Source organism: Dermatophagoides pteronyssinus, unplaced genomic scaffold, assembly GCF_027571235.1.
Source record: "Dermatophagoides pteronyssinus isolate colony J.1.1.1.1 unplaced genomic scaffold, Derpt_VIB-CSIC_2022.12 sq0009, whole genome shotgun sequence".
Lineage (NCBI taxonomy): Eukaryota > Metazoa > Arthropoda > Arachnida > Sarcoptiformes > Pyroglyphidae > Dermatophagoides > Dermatophagoides pteronyssinus.
This window is the reverse complement of record NW_027461533.1, coordinates 1,971,737-1,995,670: the sequence shown is the minus strand read 5'-3', so window position 1 is coordinate 1,995,670 and position 23,934 is coordinate 1,971,737. Positions and strand designations below refer to the sequence as shown.

Genomic DNA, 23,934 nt, shown 5'->3' with positions numbered 1-23,934 from the left:
TAAGAAAATCTAATGCTGAAGAATTATCATAGGACAAATTATGATATATTTACAGAAGACAAATGATGTAACGAATCCTATGTTGAACATCTCAGATTTTAAAACAATAATAATTATACAGGAATAAATAATAAATTAGAAAAAAATAATCAATCTCTTTTGATTTGCGTGTGTGATTGATTTATGATATTTGAAAGAAAAACAAATGTTTAACGACCAGAGCTAAAAGATAAGACCAGATTTGTTAATGAAAAAAAAAATTTTTTGTTTTGTTGATGATATTTTCCTTGTTTGTGTTCATACATTCAATTAGATTTCACTCGATCCATCTTGATCATCTTGATTATTGGTCTCATTTTTTTTGGCAATTTTCTTCGTTTGCCATTTGAAATTACTAACCATAAGCCATTTTTGACCTCGTTTTTTCAAATTACATTTTTTCAGTTTTGGACTGGCTGATGAATTATCCGAATCTTTTTCATCATTTTCAAGACAATGACCAGATTTTTTATGAATTATTTGTTTGGTTGAATTATTATAAAGCCATGCTTGATTGCCACCCATTCCATGGCAGCGAATTAATTTGATTGGTGAACTTAAATTGGAAGCATCCATACAATTGTCATCCGACATAATTTGTTCACGTTTGGTATAGGCAAACACTTGATTGCCACCAAGCCCATGACATGGAGATAATGCAATATTCTCACCACTTTTTCTGCCAAATGTATCTAAACATTTTTTTGTTGCAACGTTACGTATTTCGCCCAATGAATAATAGTTCAATGGCATCTGGCTTTCTGGATAAATATTTTCCAGATACCAACGAAAATCTATATAGAAATTAATACAAAGCAAAACAAGAAGTTTTATGAAAACAAATTTAAAAAATATTACCTCTACAATGTAAATCTTTTCGAAGTTGTTTTCTTTTCTTCGTATCTCCCATATCGATATTTTTGGCTGCTGGATTAATAGCGAAGAAAAAATCTTTCCACTCATCCATCCAAACCTCAGCTAGACGAGCATTATTATGATTAACAATGTTGCTTGTACCACCGGGAAATGTGTATGGTGTTGATTTACGAAAAACATGACCAACATGCGAACAGGTGACAATCTCTAATGTTCCACCGCACATCCAAATTCGAAAGCTCATCTCAAGATTTTCACCACCCCAAATATCCATTCCTTCATCATATCGACCTAATTTTTCAAAATATTCTCGATCCATAGCAAACAATCCACCGGCCATTGTTGGCGTTCTAAATTTAATTAATTTTTTTACGATAATGAAAAAAAATCTAAAATTTTTCAAACCAACCTGACAGGTAATGTACGATCATTATTGCGTCGATCAAATTCTCTTTGAGGTACATGATACCAACGGAAATTCAATTTCCAATTAAAGCCACCCCATGTTTTATCCGAAGCAGTTATATATTCGAAATTTTCATCACTAATCACATCGATTATTGGACATACTACTCGGGTTCTACACATAGATAAAAAAACACACCATTTGAATGCACGCAAAATATCAATATATTTTTCATTCAGAAAAAAAAATTTATTCAAATATGATTGAATATTATCAATGAGTAAAAAATGGACAAACCTGTCTTCCGCTATTCGAGCTAATAATGGTTCAAGCCATCCTTTTGTACATTCACAATGAGCATCTAAAAAAATAATCACTTCACCATGTACTTGATCGGCACCAATCAAACGTGCTCGGATTAAGCCTGAACGTTTGCCAGTACGAAGAACTTTAGTCGGTACAGATAATTTGGCAACATGATCTTCGAGCTCTTTTCCCAGATACTCTACAAAATGGATGAGATAAAAGATTAAACGTTTTTGTTTAACAAAAGAAAAAGAAAAATACATAATAATTTTAAGTCTTCTCATAATTACCTCTTTCACTAGCATCATCAACAAGTATAATTTCTTTGAGTAAATTTACAGGAGATGTACGAATAATGCTATAAACTATAAATGAAATTTTTTTATTATAAAATTAAGAATTTTAATCAACTATTGCAAACATACCAGTACGTAATAATGTTGACCATGCTTCATTATGAAAGACTATTACTATTGATGCTGTGGGCAAATGTTTTGGATATCGTTTTCTTCGGCACCTGAAGCAAATTAATAATAATAATAATTAGTATAAATGGATGGTAATCCAAAAAATTGTTGTTGCAAACATACGTATTGAGACGAACATCAGAAATGGTTCGATTTAAAGCAATTCTATCACTGGCCAATATATTAAATTGATTTAATTTAAATTTTTCATTTTTTATCTCTTCTTCTTCTTTAGGTATTTCTACACCTCTACCATTCTCACCAGGCCATGATGATGGATTGGTTTTAATTTCTTCAAATCAAAATAAATAAAATGATATTAATTTATTATAATGAGAAAACAAAATCAATAAATGAATCAATAAACTTACCAGCTGGTGACCATAATTGTAGCTGAGATTCTTGATAAGGTGGAAGACGTAAATGTGGCCAATCATTATTATTATGAATATCAACAGAATATGAATTTGTTTTAGATGAATCGGATAAAAAATCTGAATCACTATTTGAAACAAGTAATAATTGTTCAGGTGAACCAACACCTCCATTAGATTGATAGCCATTCATTTTATTACGACAATTTATACCACCGCTTCCGGCAAGACATTCCATATAATAGACTAGTATACACATTCCGAATATGACCCAAACAATCGAGGTCAATATCATTATACGGAAAGTATACCATCGTATAGGAGATCTGAGCAACATTTTCTTTTATTTTTTGATATATTTTTTTTTATAAAAATAAAATTCCTTATTATTATTATTATTATTATTGATGTGTGTTGCTTGTAAGCTAAAAGAGTAAAAGAAAAAGAAAAAACGGAAAATAGAAATAATAATTATTTTACAATCAACAACATGATGATCAAATTAATTTCTAAATTTGAATATTTTTTAAAAAAATGACATAACAATGGACTGTAAATCAACATTCGAATAAAAAAAATTACGTTTTTTCACAACAACAACAAAAATTTATATTGTCTTTTCACTTTGGTCTCTCACTCTCCTTAAAATACACACAATCTCTATGTTAATCTATCAGGCAATAATTGTCGGATGTTTCCACATATACACAAATGAAACAACAACAAAAAAAAACACAGAAACATTGAATGGAACACATCAAAAGAAATTAAAATTAAATCAATTAATTCAATTCATTAAAAATTTATTTGAATAAAGCAAATAAATTAAAAAATTTTAAAATTTAAACAAACAGAAAAAACAATTCTAAATTCTATAGTTAGTTTCACATGGTTACAAAACATCAAAATTGAATAATATTGTAGACCCATATACATATCAATCGATGATGATAATGATGACAGGTATACAATAATAGAAATTACCAAAAAAAAACAACATCGATACGCATACTAAACAAAATGCTCATGTCCTGTGTATGGTTTGTGTGACGAATACTGGTTAATTTGGAACTCACATTTTGGTTGATTAGGGAAACGCGTAAAATGTGACAAATGAAAACTTTTTTTTTCTTTGCTATTTTAATATCACAGACAGATAACGGATAAAAAAAAGGATGATATTGATAAAGGTGAACAATAATGATATAGATTATGATGATGATATGTATGATTCTTAAAATCGTTATGACAACAATATATAAATGATGATATCATTAAAAAAATTTTGATGATTTTTTTCCTAGGAAATGGAATGAAGAATAGAACTAATAAAACAAACGATAATGATGATGAAAATCCTTGATATTTAACACATTTTTTTCTCCATCAGACAGATGTTCGATACAATGGTGAAACAAAACAAAAAAATTAATTAAAAAATGTAGACGAAAGAAAAAAAACGTTCGATAAATATGTTCGAATTCTTTTACGTTCGAAGTAAAAAAAATTTAAAACAGAACAAAAAACATAAAAATTAAACGGCCAGAATTATTACATTCAATTCACATTATGATGATGATAATGATGCTTGATTGAATGAAAAATATTCATAATAATAATAATAATATCCCCATTGATTATCATTGTTAATATCAATCAATATTAATCAAGAGAAAAAAAATCAATAATAATCATCAAGTATCATTTAAAAAGTCATTGCCTTGTTTTCAATATGTAATATCGTTCATCGATAAAAGTTTTTTTTTAATCAGTACGAAGATGAAAAACCTAATAATGTTCAATCGATTGATTGATATTATGATTTGGGTCAAATAAACATAAATATTATACACACACTGGAGTGGGAGAGAGGGAGAGAGAGAGAAACGAAATCAATCAAATATCAATCAAATATCGGGAAAAATATTTGCACAATTGTTGTAATAAACAACAACAACAACAACAAAAAGCCGAATTTTTTTTCACTCATATTGAATGAATATATTTAAATGATGATGATAATAATGATCAACAAGTAATTTTTGTTTTCTTTAAAAAATAAATAAATAATAACGATTTTTTATGATAAATAATGATTGCCATTGATTGAAGAAATAATTCAAATGAACAGGATGTTTATTTGTTGTTGTTGTTGTTGTTTTGTTTGATTCACATCAAAAAAAAAAAACACATTGAATTTTGAAGAGAAATAAAGAAAATTCCGTTGTTTTCTTCTGGATACACACACACACACACACAATGGAAAGATAGATGAAGAAAAGAAGAAAATTCAATCATTCGTTCAATCGTAGATGAAAATTGATGATGATGATGATGAAAAAAATACTAATAAATTCAAGGTTAATCTATTGTATGGTATTAAACGTGTATATAAAAATAAAATTTTGATTGACGATTATTATTGATGATGACAATGGAAAGGAAACATTCATTGATGATGATGATGATGAACAGAAAAAAAACCTTAATGATTTTAAAAAACAAAATATTATTGGTAAATGTCTATCAAGTCTTTACAATTACTCTCTCTGTCTGTCTGTCTGTGTGTTTTATGGCAATTTTCATCTTGTTTAATCATTTATAATTTAATAAATTTTCGTTTGTTTTGTTGTGGATTTTCATCATCATTTTGAATTTCGTCATTTTGTGTTGAGTTGTTTTTTTCTGGATTGATACGAGGGTTAATTTATTTATTCATTCATTTTCATGGAAAACACATTTCGAAAAACAAAAACAAAAACGGATACACATCAAAATATTTATATTACAGATAGATTAGTTGAAAGTTGACATTGATAAAAAAAACGAATCAAATAGCCAGAAATTATCGTCATTGGAAAACCAGATTAATCAATTTAGAAAAACAAAAAAAACATTCAAATGGTCATTTTGTTGATGAACATTTAAACGTTTTTTTTGTTTCTGGTTTCAAAGTCTTCATCGTCGTTAACTATTTGTGAAAAAAATTGTCACTACTTTTGGGCATTATTATCAAAAAAATAATCTAATCATTGAACAACGAAAACTATGACGACGACGACGACGACCACGACAAAGGCAACAATGTCACCGATTGAGAAACAATGTTGACAATTAACTTGAAGCCGGTGGCTTGCCGTACCGTGTTCGTGTATACAAATAATAAACGCCGTACGAATGCATGCTCGATAATTTTTTTTTATTTTTTTGACAACGAAACAATATAAACACCAAAGAGAAAGACCAACAACTTTGAAATATGGTGAGAAAATGAAGAGAAAGAAAAACCCAAGAAAAAAGACATCATAAGAATAGACATTCGTTGCAGCTACTATCATCATCACCATCACCATAAGTTCAGTGGTGCTAATTTTTTTTTCATTTCAAGTACAATCATCCCAAATGGATGTCTATTCTTTTAACTATCCGATATATTGATTGTAGCTATCTTATCTTTTAGCAGCAGCAGCAGCAGCAATAGTACCATTGAAAGGAGAGAGAAAAAGAAAAAGCCATATAAATTGAATAAGAGAATATCATCAAGGTAAATTTATTAATGATAAACATCCAAAGGACCATCAGGACAGGTTTATTGAAGAATTCAAGCTTTTCTTCTGTCAAAAAAAATTGTTGAATCAAACAAGAAACATGACGTTCATTGATTCCATTTCATTTAGTTTGCTTTAATAATGATGATGCCAATGTTCATGGCTACTACTTTCAGACAAACAAACAAACAACAAAAAAATTGATCATATCTGCCCATTTAAGGTGAAACAACAACGAATATACACCTGTGAAAGATACACGTTTACAAATATTAAAAAAAAATCCATCATCCATTTGTAGCCATTTTCCAATGAATCCAATGATCCATACATACACACACACCATTGTTGAGACTATCATTCTCTTCTTGTTTTTCTCTTTTCAATGTGAATAATATATCAACTCATCAACTATATGTTGGAAAACCAAATCATAGCCAGAAAAAAAATAACCAACTTTACCACTTTTTTGTTGTTGCTGGATTCACCTCCTTTACCTTCATTATAATTTATCATTTTGTGTGAACAAAACACATGTTTGTCTATGTCTATATTCGTGTGTGTTTGAACGAATCTGGTCAATCTGGTATGTCGACCATGCCTGATGAATAAAATTTTTGTTTTTTTTTTTTGGATGCTAAATGGATGCACAAATGATGAATGCATGAATTGAGCTGAATTAAAATGAATGAAATGAATAGTTTAAATAAATAGAAAGAAGAAGAAGAAAAAAAATCAAAACTTTTCATTAAAAAAAATAAATGAATGAAAATTGAAATCAAAATTGTTTAATGATGTTTTAAAGTTTGAAAAATATGATTATTATTTTTTTGTATTGAATGCGTGATAAATAATGATAATAAAAATTCGTAACATTTTTTTTTTTGACAATAAAAATGATATTTGTTTAAAGCGAAATTTGCAGTCATTTTTTTTTTTGAAATTAATTTTGACTTTTTTTTTACTGTCATCATCATCAGCAAACAAAATGAAAGAATTTGTTTGCCATTCTTGTGAATTTTAAATTTGAACCTTATGTTGAAACAGACACTCAATGATCATTCATTTGAATAATAAAAAGAGAGAAAAAGATATTAACAAACAAAAGATCTTCATATTGACTGTTAAATTTATTTCTTTATTTATTTATTTATTTTTTGTTGTTATCATCATCATTGTCATTCGCCAGAATGATCATGAAATTTTTCAATTTTCTTTAGTTATTCAGATAAAAGAACAATCTATTCAAGTGTGTGTGTATGTGCATTGGATACGAAAATAATCGGTTGAATGTATTCGAAGATTCTTTCGGGTAAGAATTTGAAAAATTTCATTTTTAATTTTAAAAAAAATACTTAATTTTTTTTTCTCTACTCTTATCAGATTCATTTATGGACCGATGATAAATGAATGAATTCATTTATTAATATCATCATAATTCAAATGGAATTTCAATGAAAAAAAACAGACATTGAAAAAAAACCTTGAGCATCCGTATATTGTCTGGCGATTTTTTCCTTTTCTTTTCCTTTTCTTTACATTTGCATTATAAATTATTATATGCACATGTGGATAAAATTATATTCACCAAATTAATAACAAGGCTATATTGTTGAAATTGTTGAATGAAATAAGAATCATGTTACGTTTGTTGAAAATAATTCCACGATTCTTTCATCGTACATTATGTCGTTTTATATCGATTCTAATGGGAAATTTCAAATTTCATCATTATCATCAACATAATTTCATTCTAGTCATCATTATTATCATTTTGTTCATTTGTTTTCTATCAACAGCAATATATTTTCAAATTATTGAACATTTCAAATCAAAATTATTAAACGGTATGTATTATATTGATAAAGAATTGAAAAACATACCTTTGTTGATGTTTTGGGAAGAAATTTATTGTTGTTTTTTGAAAATTTTTAATGTGAAGAAAATTACTTAAAATGATAAGAATAAAAATAGAATGGCCAATTGAATAATGTTTTAGTCTTCATCCTGATGATTGTCATCATCATTTGTTTTAGAGCAAAAAAAAACAACAATTTAAAACAAAAATTATGATGATTCGTTTATCTTTTAATGATGCAACAAATAATAATAATAATAAAACAATTAGCCTAAAGTCTAGATAATTTTTTGATGGATAAAACAAAAGAATTATAAATGTTTACAATATTCGAATGTTTTAATATCAAACATTTGACGTGCATACGTTGATATTCATATTTGTATTAATATTATCATCATTACCAAGTTAAAAAGAAGAAACATCAAATAATAATTTAAACGATTTATAAATTGAGAGAAAGAGAACAAACATCCTCGTATACATTTTGTCGTAAAAAAACCATGTGTTGATGGCTAATAATAATAATGATGATGATGATACTAATAATAATGTTGATGGTGACATATTTGTGTCATTGTGTCTATTCTACGACCGAAACAGACAAACAATGGATATTTAAAAATGATAATAATAACCGAAAAAAAACATAGGCACGGAAATATACAAAAAAAAAATCCAAAATGATGATGACAATTGGATAATTATGAATGATAAATGAAGATGAAATTAAACAGATGGAACCATTCTGATGATGATTATTATTGTTGTTTAATCTATAAGATTTTCTTGTCGGAATGGAACAAAATTCAATTTTGATGATGATGATGATGATGAATTGGAAGAAATTTTAAAAAGAAATATCAAAAAAATTATTTAAAAAAAATGCCCACTTCTCTCTTTTCTTTTCGCTAAATATCATTCATGCAAACACAAACAATGGGAAAAAATACACCGTACCACACACACACAGAAGCTTTTTGAGAAAAGATGACAATAGAAGACATCGAACTCTCATTCATAATCATCATCATCATGATGAACATTATTATTCGTTTCGTTTTTTTTTCTCTTTTCTAAAAAAATCCAACTAATAATAGCTTACCAAATGATCTTAACGCGTTCGCTACCAGCGACGCATATATGCGTCGTTTATTTGCTGTAGTTCTATGCGTTTTTTCAAATCTCCGGTAGCGAACGTGTTAACCATAGAAAAGAGAGAGAGAGAGAGATAATTATTTAGCATTGATTGATTTATCGATTAATTTTACAAGTTTGTTCACAAGTTTAATTAATTTGAATAATAGAATAGTGTGACATTTGTAACAAATGTATGTCAGTCGGTGTGTATTTCAAATCATTATCATTCCCACACACCACAATCTCTCGTTGTTGTTGTTGTAATTAAAATGTGTTGTTTGTTTAAATTAATCCTTTGATTAGATTTTTTTAATTATTTTGATGATGATGATGATCAAAAGGCTAATCGATCGAACAACAGCATATGATAATGATGAAAGAATGATAATTAAATTTTCAATCAAAATGGTGAATAATTTTGATTGTTTGACAGATGATAATTTTTTTTAAAAAAACACATTTAGAATCTAATTGAGAAAACTCATTCAATCACTTTATCGATCAAAAATCAATTTATTGATTGGAATATTTAAATTTAAGATGAATTAATTTTCTAGAAAAAAATTTACTTTTAGCTATTTGATTTTCAATAATATTGGCAATGAATTAAAATCATGTCTATTGTTGATTTGGATAAATTCAGTTCTGATGACATAAACATTTATAGACCGAAATATACAACAGACAATAAACACCAAACAGCATACAACACACACGTACAATATATAGCAGACATTGGCCCGAGAGATTGTCGGCGTTGGTTGTGGTGGTGGTTGATGGTGAAGTTTTGAGCATCGAAACCGTTTTTTTTCATTCGAAACACCAAATGTTATATATACCGTTTATCGATGCTATTAGTATATTATATCCAAACAAAACCATACGAATACATGTATACAAGTTGTCATTGATAACATGAATGAAATATAATTTTTTTTCCGGAAAAACCCCATAAAAAATATATTTTTGAATCGGTTGGTTGATTTTCATAAATAATAAATATTACGACCGAATAGATATATGAATATGAAATGATGATGAATTCCATCATGATAGAATATCGTTAGTTTTCGAATATGCGCAACAAACAAGTTGGATAAAATCAAATGAATTTTTTTAAAAATTTTGTATGGAATATTTATCTAAAAAGGTTTAACTAAGCTCGAAATAAATTTTTTTGTAAAACCATATATTTCCATAATAGATACAATAGCTAATTAAATCATTCATTCATTATTATGTTAATCACTATTACAATTAATATTTTTATCATCATGTTTGTTTTCTATTTATCCATAAATCCATCCATCTATCTCTTTTTCTATCTTTCGAATGTCTACAAATGAAAAAAAAACGGATTCAACCTAATTTGGCATTTATCTATTACAATTTCAATGTAATAAAGAATTAAATAATGGCAATAATATTATATCATCTAAGTCAACAAATATCAACAAAAATGGTATCCATATTATTGTTGGTCAATATATGGGCAAAGGTTATCCATGGATCAATCAAATCAACCTGACAGATGGTGAATTATTATTATTATTATTATTATCACATAAATTTCAAATAAATGTGATTAATATTACCATATTTGTATTGTAATTGTTTATTGTTGTTGTTATTATCATTATTTCCATATAGATTTATTAAATGTTAACAATTATTCACCGTTACCGAATTATGGTGAAAATGGATCTCCCGTTTACGTGCCAAAAATGGATCATAAACAAGCTAAACGTTTATTTGCCATTAATCAATTTAATATTGTTGCTAGTGATATGATTTCAGTCAATCGTTCTTTGCCAGACATTCGGAAACAAGCATGTCGTGTGAAAAAATATCCAGAAAATTTGCCGGATACCAGTATAATCATTGTTTTTCACAATGAAGCTTGGTCAACATTGGGTAGTTTTTTTTAAATTCAATCATCATTTGATGTTCACTAAATCTTCAATAATTTTTACTAGTTCGAACTGTTCATAGTGTCATTCTACGTTCTCCACATCGATTAATCAATGAAATAATATTGGTCGATGATGCCAGTCAAAGAAAGTTTCTTGGTCATGAACTTGATGAATATATGGATAAATTATCAAAAGAAATGAAAATTCCAATCAAAATTCTTCGTTCCATGAATCGAATTGGTTTAATCAGTGCAAGAATAATGGGAGCAAATTTTGCCAAAGGACAAGTGCTTTCATTTTTGGATGCACATTGTGAAGCAACTAATGGATGGCTTGAACCGTTACTACATCGAATTTTGATTGATGGAAAAGTAGCTATTTGTCCAGTGATTGATATAATCAATGATCAAAATTTTGCTTATGTTCGAAGTTTTGAAGCTCATTGGGGTGCAATGAATTGGGCTCTAAATTTTCGTTGGTTTTCGGTTGGTCATGCCGAATTGAAACGAATGCATAAAAAGAATTTCGATTCAACTCAATCATTTCGTACGCCAATAATGGCCGGTGGCCTATTTTCAATAAGACGAGATTATTTTTTCGAATTGGGTACCTATGATTCTCATCTACAAGTATGGGGTGGTGAAAATATTGAAATGTCTTTACGTATTTGGCAATGTGGTGGAAAAGTAGAAATTGCTCCCTGTTCACATGTTGGCCATGTTTTTCGAAGTTCATCACCATATTCGTTCGGAAAGAAACAGGTCGGCGATGTACTTTATGGTAATCTTATTCGAGTGGCTGAAGTTTGGCTTGATGATTGGAAAAATTTTTTCTATAATATGAATCCTACTGCTAAACAAATACTTCATCATGATCGAAATGAAATTCTAAAAGATATAGAGAAAAGAATCGATCTTCGTAAGAAACTTAAATGTCATTCCTTTAAATGGTTTTTAGAAAATGTTTGGCCCGGTAAGCTTTTGAAGTTTTTAATCTTTAATGATTTTGTAATAATAACATTTTTTTTTGGAAATTTCAGAGAATTTCTTTCCAAATACAAATAACACTTTTGGACAAATTCAAAGTTTTTACAGCAAAGAATGCATGCAAAGACCATCAAATGGTGTACATCCAATTGGAAAAGTTATCATGACAAAATGTTCCATAGAAATTTATGGTCCACAAAGTTTTATCGTTCCATCAAAAGGTAAAATAGGATTTATTAAATCGGATGAATCTGTTTGTATTGATGCAAATTCTAAGAAAACAAATACATCAATTTTATTAATTGGTTGCAATCAATTAGAACGACAAAAATGGCGATACGATTCCAAATTCAAGCACATAATTCACGTTAAAAGCTCTTTATGCATTACTATTGATCGACAAAAAACAACTCTTTTATTGGCAAAATGTTTACAGAATAATAAGAGACAAGCATGGAAAATTATTTCACAGAACTGGAATAAACATTAAATGAAATTGACTCGAAAAAAATATTGTGATAATTTTTATTGACAATCATTTTTTTAAATAAATCATTTTTTCCGATTTTGATTGGTTGTTTTGTTATTTGAATAGTTTGTTTGTCTATTTGAATTGTAATTTCGATTGTTGTTATTGCTACTGTTATTGCCATCGTTTCTTCGATCATCATTCATTTTGAATGTATGGCGATTATGATCTTGATTGACATTTTTTGTATGTTGTTGATTTTTCGTTGATTGTCTTTGCCGTTGATGAGATTGTTGAGCTTCATTCGAACCATAACTGCTATTGAAAGATTGTTGCCCTTTTCCTTGATTGTTACGTTGTTGATATTTGTTATTATAAAGTTGTTTGCGTAAATATTTTGTACAATTCTCATACTTTTCATTGGTCATTCTATATTTAGGAACATTGGATTGATTGTTAGTATGCATTTTTGTATTGTTTGTTTTGTCTAAATCTTCACTAACAATAGCATCATCATTATCATCATCATCGTTAACAACATTCTCTTCTATCACCGGTTCTATGTCGAAATTTTCATCTTCATTTTCATAGGTATCATCAAATTCATCATCATAGATATTCATTCCCATATATTCTTCATTAGTTTTTAAATCTTCACGTTGTAATTTTCCACGTTCGATCATCATTTTAATCTGTTCTTTAAGCTCTTCTTCTTCTTGTTCTATTTTATCAGCCAATTTTATCGTTAAATCTTTTGTCTTTTCTTTATTGGCTTTCATTTCGCTCAATTTATCTTTCTTACCGACATAAATATCGGCCAATTGATAATTCGTTTTGTTGACTGGATCATATTTTTGTGAATCAGCCAAAATTTGGTCATCAACTTGATCATCCAATTTTTTATTACTTAACATTGATGCAACTTTATCTAAATCGAATTTAGTTAATTTGCGATCCAATGAATTCAATTCTGTTGGAAGATTAGATTCGAGAATAGCATCGACAACTCGTTCATTATTGAAATCAAAATGTTCGAGACATTTGTAAATGAAGCCATCACCAAGTTCTGGGAACATTTCAGCAATGAGCTGTTCTTTGGCAATGGTTTGTGAATCTAAACGAAAATCATATTTAGCTTTCGGTAATTTTTGTTCTGCATTCGATAATTGAGGTTTTTCAACTTTTTCAGATTTTCCAAAATGATGTTTTTCTACCATCGTATTAAAATTCATTTTGTAGTATTCCAAAACATCATTGATGCTTAATTCTTTATCTAACGAAGGATTCTTAAGAAGTAATTCGAATTCTTTTTCAAATGAAAATCTTCCAAAATAATCAACACAGAATCTACATGTTAATGAAGAGAAAAATGATTAATTTTTAAAAAAGTAATAAATTGAAATTTCGTTACTTTTCTTCGCTGGCTAGGAAATCAAGCAATTTCATAAAATTATCAAATGATTTGTAAAGGTCATCTTGCCTGAAAAAAAAATCGATATATTATTAGAAGATTAAAATCATTCAATACTTACAAGTTGACCAATGGTTCAATATAGACAATATGAATAATTTTATGAAACAATAATAAAGCGCAAGCTTTAGACAAACAAATTTGGCTTTTAAAATAATTGTAGAAACTATTTGGAAAAAAAATTTACAAATAAAAAAAATTGAAACTTATTGCATTCATAAAACATACTTTTCGACAATTGCATTCGAACGAAATAAGGATAGAGTTTCATTTTCGATGTAGGGAAAATAAAGTGAATAAAATTTGACCAATCGATTTAAAAGTTGGCCATCCTCATACAAAAAAGCAATTCGTGGTTCATAATAAATCAATTTGTTCAATGAGAATAATACATCAGTAATATTTGCTATCACACAAAACATTTCATTATTTAAATCATAAAAATTATAGTTTTCATAATGAGCAAAAAATTCCAATATTTCTTTTAAAATGAATACAATATCATTTTTCATTCTAGTATAGTTTCGTTGAAAAAAAGATTTTAGAAGAAATTTCAACATTTCCGAATTTGGTCCATAACCATAAAGCTGTATTAGATCCAATATTTTTGACATGTCTAAAATATTGTTTTTAATCAATAGTTCCGAATGATAATCTTCGCTAATATAATTTTCCTAAACATAATTAAAAGTAGATAATCTCAATGGACAAACATGTTAACAAACCTCAGATTCTTTGTGTAATAGAATTCGTACATAGATACGAAAAACAAGCGAATGAATATTACTTGATAATGGTCCAATAGTTTCGTGCTTAATTATCGGATGTATACGATAAGGACGTGTAGCATAATTTAAATATGATTCCAATGCTGTATGAACATCTGGATTGTAAACAATAACGGACCAAAAACTTCAAAAGAAGAATTAAATTTTTTTCATCATAAATGAAAACAGAACATACCGAAAATAAGGCAAATGAACGATCGAATTAAGAGATGATTCAAACATTTTACAATCGTGAATCCATTTTGAGCTAATCATTGAGTTGAAATTGTTCATTTCATCTGATGATGGCTCATAATATAATGAAAAATTTATACGAATATTGAATTCTTTACTCTGCATTCAGACGAAAATGAATCGAAGAAATTAAAAAAACTTTAAAAAATTTCCTTACAATCCATGGTAATGATTTTTGCTCTCGATTTCGATCCAAAAATACAATAAGTCTTTTCTCCAATGGATCACAGCGATTCATCTAAAAATTAATAATTTATCCAAACAATGATAAAAATCAATTTACAAATAAAAGAGACATAATTACTTTGTCACTTAATCGTGATTTAGATCGAAATGATGAATGTGGTTTTTGATTCATTATTTGAAAATTGTTTCAAGAAAAACAGAATCAACATAAGATTTAGAATTCTACAAAATTATAATTTCATCAGGCAGCGAAAATTGTGTCGAAAAAAACTCATGAGCCACTTGCAAAAAGCGCATGTCTAATTCGAATACTAACTTGAAAAAAAACTTGGAATTGTTGCTTCAGGTTTTTTTTTGTTTCAAAATTAGATTCAATAGATAAATTTGAATATATTTTTTTCTATATATTAAATTGATAATAATCTGATTTGGAAAAGAATTCTATTTCAGATATTATAAACACTTTTCAAGAGTAGATTTTGTTCATCAAACGTTTCCGAACTACTAACTTATAGCTAGATGTTTTACATCAACAATTTTTGCTTGTTATCTTTATTTTTATCATCTTGTTTCACATCATCATATTATTAATGGACGACAGTCTTAAATTGCGTATATGCTTTATAGTTGTTGATCTTTTTTACCTGAATGTTTCATTTGCGTTGCATTTGGAAAGCGAATTTAAAAAATGAAATACTTTTATTATAATTATCATTATAAAAAGGTTATAATTGATGTCATGTGCGAGATGATGATTTGTATTAAATTTTGTTAATTAAAATTTATTATATTTTCTTGAATAGGCTTTCTCTGCCTTGGTCAACCGACGATTATTTTCATCAAATTCGATGCGGGAAGAATGGAAAAAGATGGCCACCAAACAGATGAAGGGCAAAGATCCCGACACATTGATTTGGAAAACATATGAAAATATTCATCTAAAACCAGTATATTTTAGTGAAGATCGAAAACATGACCCACAGGATGAACTACCGGGAAAGTATCCTTTTACACGAGGACCATATCCAACTATGTATGCACAAAGGCCATGGACTATACGTCAATATGCTGGTTTCAGTACGGTAGAAGAAAGTAACCGATTCTATCGTGAAAATATTAAAGCTGGTGTACAAGGTTTAAGTGTTGCTTTCGATCTTGCTACACATCGTGGCTATGATAGTGATGATATTCGCGTACAAGGAGATGTCGGTATGGCTGGTGTAGCTATTGATAGTGTGGAAGATATGAAAATGTTATTCGATGGGATTGATTTGAAAAATATATCCGTTTCAATGACAATGAATGGTGCAGTAATACCATGTATGGCATTTTTCATTGTAGCCGGTGAAGAATCAGGTGTAGAGATGAAATATCTATCTGGAACGATTCAAAATGATATTCTCAAGGAATTTATGGTTCGAAATACGTATATCTATCCTCCTGAGCAATCTATGAGAATAATTGGCGATATATTCTCATATACATCAAAAAATATGCCAAAATTTAATTCTATTTCTATTTCAGGATATCATATACAAGAAGCTGGTGCGAATAGTTTATTGGAATTAGCATACACCATTGCTGATGGTCTTGAATATTGTCGTACTGGTGAGAAGGCCGGTTTAAAAATTGATGATTTCGCTCCTCGTCTATCATTCTTTTGGGGAATCGGAATGAATTTTTACATGGAAATTGCTAAAATGCGTGCCGCTCGAAGATTATGGGCGCATTTTATTACTAAATACTTTCAGCCAAAAAATCCAAAGTCATGCATGTTGCGTACGCATTGTCAAACATCAGGATGGTCGCAAACTGAACAAGATCCATACAATAATATTGTACGTACAACCGTTGAAGCTTTGGCAGCTGTATTTGGTGGAACCCAATCCCTACACACGAATGCATTCGATGAAGCGCTTGCTTTACCTTCACGATTCAGTGCTCGAATCGCTAGAAATACTCAGATCATAATTCAAGAAGAAACCGGCATTCCTAAGATTATTGATCCATGGGGAGGTTCGTATATGATGGAAAGTTTAACCGATGAATTATATACTGAAGGACGAAAAATTATTGAAGAAATCGAAGAAATGGGAGGTATGTCAAAAGCTGTTGGTCAAGGTATACCAAAAATGCGAATCGAAGAATGTGCCGCAATCAAACAAGCGCGTATTGACTCTGGTCAAGAGGTAATTGTCGGGGTAAATAAATATAGATTGGAAAAAGAAGAGGCAATCGATGTGCTTATGATTGACAACAAACAAGTGCGTGAAGCCCAAATCGCTAAATTAAATCATATTAAAGCCACACGTGATGAAGAAGCCTGTCAAAAATCTTTGGATGCTTTGACTGAAGCTGCCAAAGGTGATGCCAATGTTTTAGAAAAGGCAGTTGAATGTGCTAGAAATCGAGCTACATTGGGTGAAATTTCTATGGCAATGGAAAAAGTATTCGGCAGATATACAGCTGTTGATCGTTTAGTCAGTGGTGCATATTATAATGCATATTCAGAATCGGATGTATTGAAAAAAATTCAGGATAAAATCAAAGAATTTGAAGCCGTTGAAGGTCGTAGACCACGTATATTAGTAGCCAAAATGGGACAAGATGGTCACGATAGAGGTGCAAAAGTAGTTGCTACTGGTTTTGCTGATGTTGGTTTTGATGTTGATCTTGGGCCATTGTTTCAAACACCAGAAGAAGCCGCTCAACAAGCGGTTGATGCTGATGTTCATTGTGTGGGTGTAAGTAGCTTGGCTGCTGGCCATAAAACTTTAGTACCATTATTAGCTGAAGCATTGAAAAAACTTGGTCGAGAGTAAGTTGATTAATGTTTATTTGTTAACTGATTTTTACAAACATTCGTTTTTCAGAGATATCAAAATAATTGTCGGTGGAGTCATTCCACCACAGGATTATGATTTTCTTTACAAAGCAGGTGCTGCAGCTATATTCGGTCCTGGTTCACCAATTCCACATTGTGCAATAAAAACATTAGAAGTTATACAAGAATCTCGTAACAAAAATGATAAAAATGTTGCCGCTTCTAATTAACACATATAGATTCAATTATAATACTCATAAAAATTGTGTCGAGCTGCATTAATATTTTTTTTTATAAAATGAAATAATTTGTTTAATAATAATTTTAAAATTAAAAGAAATAAAAACTACATAATTTTTTGCTGTTGGATATTTGAGATTTAATCGAAAAAAAGAAGGAGAGTTTTTCGTTTGTTTTGTATCATTTGAATAAAGAAATAAAATTTTCGAATTAAGAATCATCCAAAAGAATAAATAGAACACCATCACAATTATACAAATTAGTTTTTTTTCATAGAGCAGAATCTAATTTCTTCATTTTTTTCAACCGAATGTTTCGGCCCAATATTGAATTTCTATAGACGAAATTAAAAAATAATCATCTTATTTCATTTATCATCATCATTTTAGGCAAAAAAAAGAAATCAAAGTAAAATGACAAAACACGGAACGTTAACATGCATTAACAATTTTTTTTCTTTAAATTGAAACAATCATTACGTACCGCGCTATAAGATAAAAATAATTATAAATAATGATGATAATGTTGACACAAGATAGTGTATAATTAGAAAGATTGCATAGAATCAGGTGGAATATAGGAAAAAATATTGTAACCAATATTAATGCAAAATGTATGATCGAAAATATTACAATTTTACAAAAAAAAACTTCATTCTAAATGCTCGCGTGATAGAATGATGGAAATTCATTTTTTCATCAAAAGTAAATGAGAAAGGAAGCAAAACAATTTGAAACAAAAAAAAACCTAAATATAGTATATTCTTTATGCCAACGGATTTTTCCATAATCACTTCAATTGCAAATTGTTGGGACGGTAAGCAACGGGATTGGGTCCACCACCACCACGAATCGGTTTCACTGTTGAATTTTAGATTTACAATAATTTAAATCAATCTAATTGAAAATCAAAAACAAACCTATTTGAGCGACATGTCCTCTTCGTGCTAAATTCTTTTGTCGAACGGCTTCTTTAATTCGATCAACTTCATGTTGATAACGTTTTCGATCTTTCATAGCCGATTCTTTAGCTTCTTTTAAGGCAGCTTCCAATGTTTTTACACGTTCCATTGTCGTACGTAATCGTTTTTCCAATTTTGGAAGCTCACACCTCAATTCAGCGTTGTCTCGTACGAGCTAAATAATAAAAAATGTTCATGAAAAATGGTGAATGAAAATTGACAAAAAGGAATAAGTACCTGTTTATGAACTTTAGTCAATTGTTCAAGATTGTTTTCGAGGAAGGCGATTTTCTGTTTCTGGGCTAATGATCCGCCAGAATTTGAAGAATCATCTTGCTCCTCTCCAATCGAGATCTTTTTGAACCGATTCTTAATATCTTCGACAAATAATTTTCGAAGATTGAATAGGCTATTCAGCTCTTTGGCTACAGTTTCCTCTAGTCCTTTAAGATCTTGTTTGGCTTGTTCACATTTTTCATTCAACAAAGTCATTTCATGCAGTTTAGCACTCTTGTCATTTTCTTCGGCTTTGAGCTTATCATAATCTTGTTGTAATCGTTCGAGAGCAAGAGTCATTTTTTGATTCAAATCTTTGTACTGGTCGACCATTGATTGACGTTCGGCAATCTCATCACGAAGACTGGCCAATTGTTTTTGATGATTTTCTCTATGCTTTTCAATTTGCTGTTCAAGAGCATTTTTCATTTGCTCGACAGAATCTTTTTCCTTTTCTTTTTCTTTCGATGTAACCCGATGCATTTCTTCGGCTGCTTTCAATTTAGCACATTCTTCATTTAGCTGATCAACAGTTTCTTCCAGAACACGTAATTTTTTATCAGCCTCTTTAATCGTTTCTTGTAACGAATTCATCTTGGCCTCGTATTGGCTTATAAGTAATCGACGTTCTTGTAGCTCCTTTTCATATGATTCAATCTTTTTATTACAAGATGATTGGTATGTTTCAAGATGAGCAGTTCGAGTGGTAAGTGCTTTGACTTCGCTTTTCATTTTGCTTATGAACAATCGAGCAACTGTAAACTCATCATCCAATTTGCTTGCATCATTAGATATTTTAAGTTCACCGATAAAACTTGCATTTTGATTAGAGCCCAGAACGATTCCAACTTCACTGAGATCTTTCATTAGATTTGTGACCATCTCGACATATCGTCGTTTCTGGTGATTCATCTGTTCTTTTATTTGTTGCAATTCCGATTCTTGACCATTTACTAATGAAGATTTTTGAGTCAATTCTTCGCTTAACATTTCGAATTCTCGGTTCTTTGTTTCGAACTCTAGTGATTTTTGATCATAATTAACAGCAAGCTCTTCGAGAGCTTGTAATACTTCTTTAACTTCTTCTTTAAGAGATTCATTTTCTTGTTGAAGACGAGTAAGATCAGATTGTAGAGTATCATTATCACGTCTAGATGATGTGAATATTTCTTCCTGTTCGACAATTTGCTCTTTTAATTTTTCAATCTGTTGACTATATTTATCAATCTCATCATCTTTTTCATCAAGCTGAGCATAAAGTCGAGCTCGTTCTTCTTCGAATTTCATTCGCTCTTCGTTTGTTAATGGTTCATTAGTAGTAGCTATGAACATCGGAACATTAGTATTCATTGTTGGAGCGGAAGCAGCAGGCAAATTATGAACTGATTCTGATAGACTTAGTGTACTAGTATCAAGATCTCTAACCAATCCTGATTGTTCATCAGGTGGAACGGATTCGCCGCTTCGCCATCTTGTCAATTCCTGTTCACATCGTTGAAGTTGAGCACGAAGTTTGGTAACTTTTTCACGTTCACGTTCATAACGACGTTTCCATTCTTCGGCGGTCAATTCTTCATTCACTATGACAACATTCTTGATAGTTTTAGCTCGCCGACCAAATTCAAGTGTTGACTTTGTTTCCATTTCATTGAATGATGCCGGCGAACAACATATAATGATTGTAGTACGTGAATTACCACCGAGTGATTCTTGTAATATACGAGTAAGCTTACTATCACGATATGGAATATGAGATTTCTAGAAGGAATTTAAGAAATAGGAATTCAATGTGTTAATGAAATTGGAAGTTGATAATTACATTGCCATCCGCTAGGGCTGATATCACATTTCCAAGTGCTGAAAGCGATTTGTTAATATTTTTTGCTTCATCCAACACCATTCCTTCTGCACCAGTCTTGCTAACCTATTTTTGAAAAAAAGACCGTATTTCATCAGATTGAAGTTTATTATTTTTCAAACAAATCAAATTACAAACCTTTTCAGAACCAGCCAAATCGACAAGATATAATTTTCCGGTAAGTTTTTTCTGATTATCTTGATTTTCTTGTTTAACATTTATCAAGAATACCGAATGACTACGAGAAGAATGTTCATTCATATCTATAATAGATTCAAATTATTAAAAATTTATATCAAAAAATGAATAAACATTGTTTGAATACTAACTCGTCACGGCTATATGTCGATTTGATTTTCCTTCATCAATAACTTCCATTACTTCTTCCGGACATGTTACAAAACGTTCGGTTGCACCTTTGACAAATGTGCAACGATTTTTATCTTCATGTACCGATAGATTCACTTTGGACACTATTTTAAAAATATATGATTTAATTATTGATTTTTTAAATAAATTAAAAATATTGATCGCTTACCATCTAAAAGATCTCTAATTTTATCTAAATAAATTTCAAAATAAGAGACTTTGATGTGAAATTCAATTGCTTCATCAATAGAGTAGATATAATTGAATATATCATTCACGATACGTGGTATGATCCCCATATAATCAGGATCATTGAGTACGCCTTCCATCGTATGTGTTTTACCCGATGATGTTTGACCATAGGCAAAAATGGTACCATTATATCCACCAAGAACATCTTTGACAATAGCTTTTGCTGCTTCATTGTATACTTTTTCTTGACTTGCATTTGGTTTGAACACTTTATCGAACACATAAGTTTTGCCCTTCAAATATGAATTTAATAAATTTTTTTTCAAATAATTAACTTCATAATCAATTTAAAATTTAAATTTACATACCGATATAGTCAACCCTTCTTCACTGTTTGAAGGAAATTTTACAACAAATTTGCTACCAGATTTTTCTTCCGAATCATTTAACGGTCGAAAACGGCAGACAACCTTAATGTTACATTCAGATCCATCAGACATTTTGACTTTTTTTTTGTTACAGTTGGGTATCGTTGATTAAAAGGTTGAAAATATAAATTTGCCAAATAATTCTTTTCTTTGGACTTGAGTAAAAATAGAGGGAATCACTTGATTTCAGTTATCGGTGATAAATGTAGGCGAACCAAAAAAAAATATATCACGGTTGTTTAATAATGATTGAAAAAAAGACAAAGCTTTTCGTTGCTATTTGTTGATGAATCGTTGAACATTAATGATCGGAAAAATTATGAAAAGATCATCAAGAATATTGAGTAAAAGAAATGGATCAAAGATCAATCAATCTAAAATAAATGTTTTGTAATCACATTAAATTTTTTGATTTAATAAAAATAAAATGCAATAATTTTCTACCTAAAAAAAACTGAGGTGAGAAACAAAAAAAAATTGATTTAGTAAAGAAGCATTTATTTCAATCCGAGATAAAAACTTACCTAAATTTTATTGTCATAATAAAAAATAATTAGATCTTATCGAAACGGAGGTAAATGATAGAATGAAATTTTTTTTCTAAAAATAAAATAAAATAATAATAATCCTATGCTAATAATATTATATAATGTTGTATCACATAAAAATTTCCATTTGAATAATTGTTGATTGCATTATTTATCAATATGATGAAACAAAAAACAAATTCCCAAAAAAATTGATCAATGTTTTTGCTGTTGTTTTTTTTTAGATAGAAAATCGTTCAAAAACAATAAAATAAATTGATTCACTTGATCGAATTATTATCATCATTATCCATTAGGATTTTGTTTTCATCAAACGACATTGTCATAAAAGGCAATGTGATTCAAGACATACACGTACACATCACACTTTTAAAAAACAAACAAACAAACAAATTAACAGAAAAATGATTCAGGTCAGTGAAAATGGAATTAGTGAAACAAAAATGATTCCAAAACGTTTGATGATAATGATGTCGTCGACACCCACATCCACCGGGTGTTTGATGATGAATCACAAATATATTATTGTAAAAAAAGAAAAATTTGTCACCTTTTTTTGAAAATTTATTTTTGATTTTCAACAAAAAATGCTGATAATTTCTTTCTCTTTAAACATGTGTGTGAATGTAGAACCGATTATATTTTAAAGATAATCAAATGATTAGAAAAAGATACACCCACCCACACACTTTACACAAACAATGAATAATATTCCAAAGGGAAAAAAACAAGAATTTGTTGCAAGCGTGCTCAATCTTGTTGTTATTGTTGTTGTTGTTGTTGTGCTCAATTCGTTATAATCAACAATTCTTGAATTTCAACAAAATACGTCTTATAATGAAGAGAAAGTCAAAACAAAAACAAAACAAAACAAAAAAGAATTATTATTGTAAAATATAACCTGAAGAATATCTCATCATTGAATTTGTTTTGTTTTTTGTTTTCATAAAAGAATATCCAATATGAGTCAGGCGTAAAAAAGATGAATTATATTATTATGTGATTTTACATATAAATCAATGCGAAATAAAAATTGTAGAGAAAAAAAAGGGGTAAGTTAATGTGGGAGAGAAAATGAAGATTAAGGAGAGAGAAAGAGATGTCCGGTTGAATTGTGATTGGTTAATTTAGGTTGTTTTAATTTTTGTTTTTTTTAAGGTTTGGTGATTGGTGATGT

At 29.3% G+C, this 23,934-nt stretch overlaps 5 protein-coding genes across 10 annotated transcripts; 2 read left to right on the top strand and 3 right to left on the bottom strand.

The window, feature by feature from the left end:
- Positions 1-157: 157 nt before the first annotated feature.
- On the bottom strand, positions 158-8,037 carry Pgant5 (polypeptide N-acetylgalactosaminyltransferase 5). Of its 3 annotated transcripts, none has more exons than XM_027342040.2 (9): positions 7,900-8,037; positions 2,466-2,893; positions 2,218-2,386; positions 2,053-2,144; positions 1,918-1,992; positions 1,619-1,826; positions 1,325-1,495; positions 898-1,265; positions 158-833 (listed from the first exon to the last, which is right to left on the bottom strand). In XM_027342040.2, the coding sequence occupies exons 2-9, from the start codon at positions 2,803-2,805 to the stop codon at positions 310-312; spliced, it is 1,947 nt and encodes a 648-aa protein (XP_027197841.1). In that variant the 5' UTR covers positions 2,806-2,893; positions 7,900-8,037; the 3' UTR covers positions 158-309. The 3 variants fall into 3 exon arrangements, with proteins under 3 accessions (XP_027197841.1, XP_075677313.1, XP_075677312.1); XM_075821198.1 differs by lacking the exon at positions 7,900-8,037 and adding an exon at positions 3,545-3,697; XM_075821197.1 differs by lacking the exon at positions 7,900-8,037 and adding an exon at positions 3,051-3,204.
- LOC113792141 (putative N-acetylgalactosaminyltransferase 6) lies at positions 5,392-12,478 on the top strand. Of its 4 annotated transcripts, none has more exons than XM_075821200.1 (7): positions 5,392-6,602; positions 7,237-7,328; positions 7,400-7,863; positions 10,420-10,548; positions 10,665-10,928; positions 10,991-11,899; positions 11,967-12,478. In XM_075821200.1, the coding sequence occupies exons 3-7, from the start codon at positions 7,656-7,658 to the stop codon at positions 12,401-12,403; spliced, it is 1,947 nt and encodes a 648-aa protein (XP_075677315.1). In that variant the 5' UTR covers positions 5,392-6,602; positions 7,237-7,328; positions 7,400-7,655; the 3' UTR covers positions 12,404-12,478. The 4 variants fall into 4 exon arrangements, with proteins under 4 accessions (XP_075677315.1, XP_075677314.1, XP_075677316.1 ...); XM_075821199.1 differs by having other exon boundaries at positions 7,206-7,328; XM_075821201.1 differs by lacking the exons at positions 7,237-7,328; positions 7,400-7,863 and having other exon boundaries at positions 5,395-6,602.
- Positions 12,410-15,341, bottom strand: LOC113792135 (activating signal cointegrator 1 complex subunit 2). The gene is made up of 8 exons (XM_027342037.2): positions 15,180-15,341; positions 15,033-15,113; positions 14,817-14,974; positions 14,579-14,765; positions 14,082-14,527; positions 13,915-14,019; positions 13,794-13,862; positions 12,410-13,729 (listed from the first exon to the last, which is right to left on the bottom strand). The coding sequence occupies exons 1-8, from the start codon at positions 15,231-15,233 to the stop codon at positions 12,466-12,468; spliced, it is 2,364 nt and encodes a 787-aa protein (XP_027197838.1). The 5' UTR covers positions 15,234-15,341; the 3' UTR covers positions 12,410-12,465.
- A 163-nt stretch (positions 15,342-15,504) lies between these two features.
- LOC113792137 (putative methylmalonyl-CoA mutase, mitochondrial) lies at positions 15,505-18,254 on the top strand. Its single transcript, XM_027342039.2, has 3 exons — positions 15,505-15,785; positions 15,865-17,879; positions 17,935-18,254. The coding sequence occupies exons 1-3, from the start codon at positions 15,750-15,752 to the stop codon at positions 18,113-18,115; spliced, it is 2,232 nt and encodes a 743-aa protein (XP_027197840.1). The 5' UTR covers positions 15,505-15,749; the 3' UTR covers positions 18,116-18,254.
- A 150-nt stretch (positions 18,255-18,404) lies between these two features.
- Positions 18,405-22,634, bottom strand: Khc (kinesin heavy chain). The gene is made up of 8 exons (XM_027342036.2): positions 22,150-22,634; positions 21,759-22,074; positions 21,550-21,693; positions 21,359-21,483; positions 21,182-21,286; positions 19,324-21,120; positions 19,045-19,261; positions 18,405-18,985 (listed from the first exon to the last, which is right to left on the bottom strand). The coding sequence occupies exons 1-8, from the start codon at positions 22,279-22,281 to the stop codon at positions 18,915-18,917; spliced, it is 2,907 nt and encodes a 968-aa protein (XP_027197837.2). The 5' UTR covers positions 22,282-22,634; the 3' UTR covers positions 18,405-18,914.
- Between the last annotated feature and the right edge of the window lie 1,300 nt (positions 22,635-23,934).

Excerpts from the sequence above, each read along its gene's own strand:
- Khc (XM_027342036.2), bottom strand. The coding sequence starts at position 22,281 with ATGTCTGATGGATCTGAATGTAACATTAAGGTTGTCTGCCGTTTTCGA. Across the intron at positions 21,694-21,758 it reads AATTAGAGATCTTTTAGATG|TGTCCAAAGTGAATCTATCG; the intron begins GTAAGCGATCAA and ends TTTTTAAAATAG. Across the intron at positions 21,121-21,181 it reads CAGCCCTAGCGGATGGCAAT|AAATCTCATATTCCATATCG; the intron begins GTAATTATCAAC and ends AATTCCTTCTAG.
- LOC113792141 (XM_075821200.1), top strand. The coding sequence starts at position 7,656 with ATGTTACGTTTGTTGAAAATAATTCCACGATTCTTTCATCGTACATTA. Across the intron at positions 10,549-10,664 it reads TCAAATCAACCTGACAGATG|ATTTATTAAATGTTAACAAT; the intron begins GTGAATTATTAT and ends ATTTCCATATAG. Across the intron at positions 11,900-11,966 it reads TTTAGAAAATGTTTGGCCCG|AGAATTTCTTTCCAAATACA; the intron begins GTAAGCTTTTGA and ends TGGAAATTTCAG.
- LOC113792137 (XM_027342039.2), top strand. The coding sequence starts at position 15,750 with ATGAAATACTTTTATTATAATTATCATTATAAAAAG. Across the intron at positions 15,786-15,864 it reads ATAATTATCATTATAAAAAG|GCTTTCTCTGCCTTGGTCAA; the intron begins GTTATAATTGAT and ends TTTCTTGAATAG. Across the intron at positions 17,880-17,934 it reads TTGAAAAAACTTGGTCGAGA|AGATATCAAAATAATTGTCG; the intron begins GTAAGTTGATTA and ends TTCGTTTTTCAG.
- LOC113792135 (XM_027342037.2), bottom strand. The coding sequence starts at position 15,233 with ATGAATCAAAAACCACATTCATCATTTCGATCTAAATCACGATTAAGT. Across the intron at positions 14,975-15,032 it reads AAAAATCATTACCATGGATT|AGTAAAGAATTCAATATTCG; the intron begins GTAAGGAAATTT and ends GTCTGAATGCAG. Across the intron at positions 14,528-14,578 it reads TATTACACAAAGAATCTGAG|GAAAATTATATTAGCGAAGA; the intron begins GTTTGTTAACAT and ends AATTATGTTTAG.
- Pgant5 (XM_027342040.2), bottom strand. The coding sequence starts at position 2,805 with ATGTTGCTCAGATCTCCTATACGATGGTATACTTTCCGTATAATGATA. Across the intron at positions 2,145-2,217 it reads TCTGATGTTCGTCTCAATAC|GTGCCGAAGAAAACGATATC; the intron begins GTATGTTTGCAA and ends AATTTGCTTCAG. Across the intron at positions 1,496-1,618 it reads GCTCGAATAGCGGAAGACAG|AACCCGAGTAGTATGTCCAA; the intron begins GTTTGTCCATTT and ends ATCTATGTGTAG.